This window comes from Hakea prostrata, chromosome 8, assembly GCF_041222555.1.
Source record: "Hakea prostrata isolate BN-2017 chromosome 8, UWA_Hpros_2, whole genome shotgun sequence".
NCBI lineage: Eukaryota > Viridiplantae > Streptophyta > Magnoliopsida > Proteales > Proteaceae > Hakea > Hakea prostrata.
Genome location: NC_142607.1, coordinates 38699146 through 38708083, shown reverse-complemented (window position 1 = coordinate 38708083; position 8938 = coordinate 38699146). Strand labels below are relative to the sequence as shown.

General features: G+C 38.3%; 2 protein-coding genes across 2 annotated transcripts; both read right to left on the bottom strand.

Annotated features, from left to right (window-relative positions):
* Positions 1-692: 692 nt before the first annotated feature.
* Positions 693-3133, bottom strand: LOC149007802 (uncharacterized). The gene is made up of 5 exons (XM_089166669.1): positions 2658-3133; positions 2067-2568; positions 1725-1926; positions 1130-1615; positions 693-1022 (listed from the first exon to the last, which is right to left on the bottom strand). Exons 1-5 carry the CDS (start codon positions 3013-3015, stop codon positions 750-752), a joined length of 1821 nt encoding a protein of 606 aa, XP_089022795.1. The 5' UTR covers positions 3016-3133; the 3' UTR covers positions 693-749.
* A 4369-nt stretch (positions 3134-7502) lies between these two features.
* On the bottom strand, positions 7503-8114 carry LOC149007801 (uncharacterized). Its single transcript, XM_089167163.1, has one exon. It carries the CDS (start codon positions 8112-8114, stop codon positions 7503-7505), a length of 612 nt encoding a protein of 203 aa, XP_089023289.1.
* Positions 8115-8938: the final 824 nt, after the last annotated feature.

Sequence of the window (8938 nt, the reverse complement as noted above, 5' to 3'; positions counted from 1 at the left end):
AAGAAACATGCCTTGGATGCTCCAGATTTGCCCGCCCGCCATCCCTAGCTGCCGCCATGTTCAATATTGGAAATAGTATTCGAGTAGAACTCTGAACCCCATTTTCCTCACCCTCCCCCTTTGTTTCATTATTTCTTCTCCCCTTTACCGGTTGCTTTGTATTTATGATTGTTGAATAAATATCAATGCATTCCCTCCCTCACCCACACTAGTGTTTGTTCAATAGATGCCACTTCATTGCTTGCCCCCACCATCTCCTCGTGCCACCCACCTTCCCACAAAATTTTTAAAAGGACAAAGAAAAATGGGACACATCTATACAATGGAAGTAAAGCAAAATTAACTAATAAGAAACATGATTTAATAAACAAAAGACTTCGTACTAGAGATGTTGTGTTATTGTTAGTTGGAATGGCAAAAAAAATTACAATACAAATTGAGTAAAAACAACATTAATGGAATTTGAATCAAGATACATCTTTAATCTATAGATATAGTGTTAAGGATTCTTAACACATCATATAACGCTATACTTGGAGATGCTCAAAGATGGAAAAGAAGAGATAACTCTCTCTACACCCTGAAATGCGCAAGGCCGAGATCTATGTCCTTCGGAACCCTTCTATGTGGAGGAAACTTGGGGAGGAAACTTGCCACATATTTAGCGGTCTCCAAGTAGTTGGTATATTTGCTTATAAGTACTTCATCGCTGGTCTTCTTATTGTCACTATGATCATCCCCACCATGCCTTAGTCCGTTGTTTCACTAATTTTCAATCCAGGCTTAACTTCACTTAGAGGAATGTCTACTGGTGCATAATCATCCCCCAATATGTTCTCCATGAAAGCTTTAGACTGAAAGGTCCAGTTTCCAGTCTTCCAATTGAAGCCGTAGAGTGGAAGGAATCGTTGACCATATGCTGCAATAAACTCTAATGCAGCAAGAATGAACTCGAACTCTTCTTTTGACATGTAGTAAGGGAAACTAAGTCTGGTCCACCCAGGTTTTACACCAGTGTAACCCTATCAAAGCAAATTCAAAGTAAGATCAGTCACAATAAATTTAAGGTGGACATTAATTTCATGGGGTTGCATGAAAGGTTAGTTGATCTTAGGGGTTAAGGATTCACCTTTTGTATAGCAGCACGAAAAGCTAGCGAATGAGTCTCATCAACACCAAGTAGATGGTGACCATAGGGTCCAGCACAAGCACATCCAGCTCGAGCTTGGATTCCAAAGAGATCATTGAGGAGCTTCGCAACGAAAGGCCCATGGAGAGGTTTGTCTCTCTTGTTTCCTAACTCTGCCCACATATAGAGATCCTTGCTACCTCTTCCATCTCTGCTTTGATCATAAGAAGAAGAATTGGTGGTTGAGTAAACCACGAAAGAGAGTATAGCTTGTCTTGGGGCACTGGTATTCCCTAACACCAATATGTTTTTGTTTGGAAGGAGTCTTTGCATTGCTGCCTTGATGTAGACATGCTCCTGGTTTTCAATAACACTGTAACCCATGAAGTCCTTCACCCAGAAAGCCATAGCTGCCCTTATCTTCTGGACGATTGCTGGAGTTCCAGCATCTTCCCTTTCTTCCACGTCATTGTAATACAAAGTGTGCTACAGATTGATTCACATTCATAAATCAGCTAATAAGTCCCTCCATAAAGTAATTAACCAATTGGACAGTAGCAAATATAGGATTAATCAGAGTGATGAGGGGGCTTACCTCTTCACTAAATGCATTGACAAAATCAACAGTTCCACCTCCACAAGTTGAAGGTGCAGAAGAACTCAACTTGTACAACGCCTTGTGCATCAATAGGAGGCCAGGGGTACCAGGTCCACCAACAAACTTGTGTGGGCTCATGAATATAGCATCATAGCCTTCTATCTCCCCAGATCTCATGTTAATCTCCGCATAAGGACCACTGCACATATACAGGTAAATCATTTTTATCAATATGGAGTTCAAAGAAAACAGTTGGTATAGAATCTTGATTGTTTAGTGAACATATGAATAGCTTTCAGGCACACAAAAAAATAGCAGGATGTAGCTAGATTGACTAACCTTGCTGCATAATCAAAGCAAGCAAAAGCTCCATGCTGGTGAAGAAGCTTGGCGATGGCATGTGTATCAGTGTATGTACCAGTAACATTACTACATGCTGAGAATGAACCTAACATAGGACGTCTGGAATCCTTGTGAGACTCAAGTTGGAAACTTAGAGCTTGCATGTCTATCAACCCATCATCATCAAGACCGATCTCTATCACCTCAGCTAGGCTATTACGCCACGAGAGGAGGTTGGAGTGGTGCTCGTATGGCCCGACAAAGACCACCCATCTCTCCTTAGTCTGTAGGGTTGATAATATCGTATCTCTCATGGTTGAAGGCACTGCAATTCCCATCACCTCTTGAAGGTGCTTGATGGCTGCAGTGGTGCCAGAGCCACAGAATATGAGAGCATCATCTGGTCCTGCACCTAAGCAATTCTTGATGTATCTAGTGGCGTCCTTGACCATCTTGGTGGTCTTGTGTCCCACGTAGCTGTCGCTAGTATGTGTGTTACCTGTGTCCATGCACGTAGCCAGAATGAGTTTAACCTACTTCATGAATAGTATGAACCACCAATACTCTAATTCAAACAAATCAACTTACCATAAAAAGGAAGAACACTATTAGCAATAAAATCTTCAATGAAGTGGAGACTTCTACCAGAGGCCGTGTGATCTGCATAGGTGAGAAGGCGTCTCCCAAAAGGAGTGTTGAATTCAACATCGTGTCCGATCAACTGTGACCGTAACCACTCAAATTTGGTTTCTGCAGAATCATTCTTGGTGACTTCCATGTCATGCATGCCGAAGGACTCCGATTGATGGATACGGGCATCATTAGTGTCCAAAATACTACTTCTGGTGGACAAATTGCTGCTCATCGTAAGATGTTTGTCATGGTGATGAAGCTCTGGCTTTGGGTGCCAGTAGGTCTTTCCAACCATGGCTTGTTCGAATTCCATGCTTTTTTCACAAGAAGATGGTGAATGGAGAAGAAGGTGAAGTACTGTTTACAGTTCAAGAGGAGAGCTAGCTTATCGTTGAGAAAATAGAGGAAACTAAGGAAGCCGAGGAGGCAAACGGTGCTGTGTCTTGGCCTCCTGGAACAGAACTGAAATTGGTTTATATAGGCTGGGGAAGAGGTGTGAAGAGAAGAAAGGATTAACAATTAGATAAGAAAAAAATTCATGAAGAATAATAAAAATTCCACTCGTCTCTCTGAGAACGCGTCTTTGAAAATCGGAGCTTTATTTTTTAAGAGTAAATTAGTTAACAACTCCTTCAATTTAGAGCTAACTTCCGGTTACTAGCGTCACTATTTCTTTTGAGTTGTGGCAGAGAGATTTTTTTTTTTTTTTTTTTTTTTTTTTTGGGACGGGTGGTATGACACAGGATCTCTAGAAAACGAATGTGTTGATGCCTGAATTCCATAGAATAAAGAATGAAGCTCCCTTTTTTACTTTATTTTTGATAGAATCAATACTAGAATACAGCCAAGGGGATCAGCATGAGCCATGCGGTGAATAATATAATCATTACAATAAGATGATTTTAACCATTTGACCTCGCCCTCACCCGTTCTTGCATCTCAGCTTCAACAACATTTGAAAATATCGATTGGAAAAACGAGAGGAAGTGGTCAATATTGATTGTCCGTCAGCTTGATTGACGAACTCACATCAAATGCGATTTTTTTGGAACACAGCTGACCACCTTTTTTCTATTCAAGAAATTGGTTGTACAAAGTATATCAAATGCCCAAGTCTTAGTAATGAACGATGAAGTCGATCGTCAGGGTTGTGGTTTTACACGTGCAGACGAACTCTTTGATAAAATAAATCACAAAAAACGAGTTGACCCAGCATCACAGACGCTGACGAAACAAGAGCAGCTGTTGCTTGATGAATTGACTGAAAAACAATTTTATCTCGCCTGATGTATATCGCCTGTCACGTATGGGGCCGCCAAATGTTCAAAATGAATACATGATTTTAACGTGCTTCGATCTTCAGTGTGAAGTCTACATCTAACGGTGAAATCCCCAATCACTATATTATGGGGAAAACTTTCATTATCTTTAAATAGAGATGGTAGTGTACATGATGTGATATTTTACAATGAGTGAAATTCTACAAAGAATGAGAACTTTATACTTAGGACTATTAGTCTTTATATTATACTGAAAGATTAATATCCGATAACACTCCCCCTCAAGTTGGATCGAATATAACATCTGAGCTCAACTTGGACATTAATTTTTAGAATGTTCCCTTGGATAAAGCTTTTGTGAAAATATTTGCAAGTTGTTCTTCATTTCTTATGAATGGAGTTGCAATAGTTCCATCTTGGACTTTCTCACGAGTAAAGTGACAATCAATCTCAATGTGTTTGGTTCTTTCATGAAATACTGGGTTAGAAGCAATGTGAGTAGCTGCTTGATTATCACAGAAGAACTACATAGGTTGACTAAAACTGTCAAATCCTAATTCTTGAAGAAGAGATCTGATCCATACCAATTCACTAGTTGCATATGCCATTGCTCTATACTCAGCTTCAGCATTGGATCGTGCAACCACACTTTGTTTTTTACTTTTCCAAGTGACTAGGTTTCCTCAACAAATACGCAGAACCTAGTAGTTGATTTTCGATCAATAGGATTACCCGCCCACCAGTCAACATCAGAGAATCCTTCAATACTAGTGTTCCCATTTTTCTTCTTCCATATACCTCATCCTGGAGGTGACTTCGAGTAACATAGAATATGGTCTACCAACTCCATATGTCCTTTGGTAGGAGCATGCATGAATTGGCTCACATAACTCACTGTATAAGCAATATCAGGTCTAGTAATAGTAAAATAAATTAATCGTCCTACTAATCATTGGAAACAAACAATATTTTGCAGATAAGTAGAATCACTGACCACTTTGCTATTATAGTCCATGGGAAAATTAGCTGGTTTCACACCCAATTTTCGAGTTTCTTTTAGAAGGTCAAGAGTATACTTCCTTTGACAAATGAACAATCCCTTACTAGAGCTTGCAACTTCAATACCAAGAAAATATTGAAGTTTTCCCAGATCCTTGATGTCAAAAGTTTTATCCAAAGATTGCTTGAGAGTAGTAATTTCTTGATGATTATCTCCAGTGATAACTATGTCATCGACATAGACTAAGACAACAACTATACCACCCAGTAGTTTTCTTGACAAACATTAAAGAGTCTGATCCACTTCTTTTGAATCAAAAAACTATAAGGGTTGTACTGGACTTCTCATACCATGCCCGTGGTGATTGCTTAAGACCGTATATTGCCTTCTTAAATCTACAGGCAATACTATCTTGATTTTTTAATGGATGAACTCGAGGAACTTCCATGTATACTTCTTCTAGCAAATCTCCTTGTAAGAATGCATTCTTAACGTCCATTTGAAAGAGAGACCAATCACAATTGACGGCTATTTACATTAACACTCTTACAGTGTTCATCTTCACTACAGATGCAAATATTTCCTTATAGTCAACCCCATATGTTTGGATATATCCTTTGGCAACAAGCCTAGCCTTGTATCTTTCAATTGTACCATCATTGTTGTATTTGGTCTTATAGACCTATCAACAACCAATTGGGTGTACACCATTTTGAAGTGGAACAATATCTCATATATGATTCTTATCAAGGGCATTTAATTCATCTTCCAAAGCCTTCATCCATACTGATGAATTCTTAGCTTCAAAAATAATTAATTAGTTCCTTATGATCCTCAATGGCAGTTAAAAAGGCAAGGAATTGAGGAGAAATACGATCATAACAAATATGAGATTGAATTGAATATTTTACTGCGTGATATGTTGAGAAGTCATGCAATTTGATGAAAGGTTTAGAAACTCGAGTTGTCCTTCGAACTTGTATAGATGATGTTTGCCCATTCTTAGGTGGAATCAATATTTGTGGTTCTTCTTGAGTATCAAGATTGTTTTATTGCTCAATTGAACTATCTAATATACTTGCCAATGGGGTAGGAGCAAATTCCTGCACAACAAGTTCACTATAATGATCCATATTCTCCCCATGAATTTGACTCCTATCAGGATAAAACATGTGAATTTCATTAAAGGAAACATCATGAGAAATAAAAACTTTCTTGGTGGAAGGATTATAACATTTATAGCCTTTTTGTGATGTCGAGTACCCCAAAAAACAAACACTTCTAAGAGCGATGATCAAGTTTGCTACCATGCTACAAGTGAACATAAGCAACACAACCAAAGAGTCTAAGATGAGTCATTGTAATTGGACGATTATAGAGAACTTCTAGTGGAATCTTGAATTGTAACATAACTACTTGGAAGACGATTAATCAAATAACAACTTGTAAGAACAGCATCAGACTAATAAATTTTAGGAAGATTTCCATGAAAAAGTAAAGAAAGGGTCACCTCAAGCAAATGTCTATTCTTACGTTCAACAACTCCATTTTGTTAAGGTGTGCCAACACAGGATGTTTGATGCAAGATTCCCATATTTCTGAGATAGGACTGGAAAGGAGTATTTGTATACTCTGTACCATTATCTATTCGCAAGATTTTAATACTCGTCTGAAATTGAGTGTGAACCATATTGCAAAAATCTTGAAATATCTGTAGAACTTCATTCTTAGATCTCAACAAATATAATCACATGGCTCATGATTTATCATCAATAAAACTAATGAATAACTTAAAACCATCTCTAGAATCCACAGGAGAGTGCCAAACATCAAAATGTACAATCTCAAAAAACGTACTAGAAACATGAGTACTGTTCGGAAAGGGCAACTTATGTTGCTTAGATAAATGACAAGTATCACAACAACTAGACTAAAAAGGAAAGATGAATTCAAAAAATTTAGAATCCTATCAGAAGGATGGCCCATACGCTAATGCCAAAGTTGGGATTTCTTAGGTTCTTGCAAAGAAACACCAAAGCACTATTTGGAGAGTCCAATACATAGAGACCATGTTGCAGGCTACCTTCACCAATCGTCATCCCGGTTTTGCTGTCCTGAAATATACTTTGTCCTTGGAAAAGATCACATGGCAATTCAAACTTTTAGTGATCTTGGTAACATAGTAAATTCATAGACAAAGATGGCACAAACAATGCTTCTGCTTCGGTTGAAAATAAATTCAACTTCCCATGTCCTTGAATAGGAATAGTGGTGCCATTAGCAACCGTAATAGGAGGGAAGGAGTCCATTTTATCAGTATTTAAATCAGATAAACAATATGAAGAACGACATATATTACCAGTTGCACCTGAATCCACTATAAAGTAATTCTGAGATATAGTTGAAAGGGCAAGGGGAGTACCAGTGGTGTGAGTAACATTGCTGGTTCAGCTACTGAGAAAACAAAACTATTTGCTGAAGGAACTGTTGTAGTTGAGATGTAGTCTGTTCAAGAGAACCTTAGAAATCTGAAGAGCCTGCTTGGGCAATAATTTTTGAATCTAATGTTTTAGTGGTGGTCTGATCTTTAAAAGGACGCAAGTGAGGGTGCAACTGCCAGCATCGTTCTTTAGAATGACCATCACAATTACAATGATCACAATGATAAGTAGGTCGAGTTCCACGACCTTTCCCACGATGACGATCGTAAGAGACTTGATTTCCAGAGCTAGAATTAGGAAAAATATTTATTTTTGCAACATGGGCAGTAGTCTCACTTTGATCAGTCCCTGTTTTAGATTCAGATTGCATAACACGTCTTCTAATTTCTTCTCTCTGAATAATTCCACAAACAGTAATGAATGTGGGAATATCTGGATTCATAAGTATCTGTCTTTTTAAGTCTTCATATTCGGGACGAATCCGGCTAACAGGTTGAAAGACACAGTCATGCTCATCTCTTTTCATATATTCATCAATAGTTTGGGCTGGTGGGCAATACTGACGAAGTTCGTCCCATTTCTTTTTAAGGTTTCCAAGATGGTCAGAAGAAAAACTGAGAAGAGCCTTGCTCAACATGGGCAATCTCTTGTTGCAGCTCATAGATTCTAGAGGAATTATTAGCTTGTCCATACATGAGTCTCAAGGCATCCCACAAGAGATTTAGCCGTTTCGAGTAAGCAAAAATCTCATATATCTGAGGTTCCATGGAATTAAAAAGCCATTATAACTTGGTTATCATTGGCAAGCCATTCGCCATATTTGGGATCAGCAATCTCAAGAGCTTTGGTCTGTCCATTAACATGACCAATCTTAGAACGCCCACCTAAGGCAACGGTTATTGCATGAGACCAAGTCAAAAAATTTCTTTCATTAAGTAAGGTGGAGGTAAGACGACCAGTGGGTTCGTATGAAACCTTTAGGTCACTCATGATAAACAATCTCACCCTTTCTTTCTTCTTCCCCTCTTTTTTATTTATTTTTTATATTTAATCAAGAACTAGCAAATAAAATAAAGCAAAAGAACTTAAAGCACTTGAAACCAAATTCTTCTCTTTGGGTTTCCAGCTTTTTTATTTGGGTAAACAAAACTCAAAAAAGACAAAGTACTCCAACAAACCCCACATGAAACCCAAAAGGTTCTTTTGGGGTTTTTTTTATATATTTTTTTTTAACAGAGAAACAAGAAAGGGTTTGTAGTAGTTATCTGTCAATGATTTTTTTTTTTCACAGTTTTCTTCTACAGCTCCGTTCTCTTCCTGCAGGTTTCTTCAGGTAAGCGGAAAGATGGATGGTTGCAATGGCGATTCGACGATCAAATCTAGCGAAGATTGAATATCAGATCTGGCAAATATCGGCGTCCCAGAAGCTAGATCTGAGGCACAAAAACGTTGATCTGAGACACTGAAACACTTCCTGTATGGCATCAAAAAGGAAGAATTCCGTCGAGTTGCCGA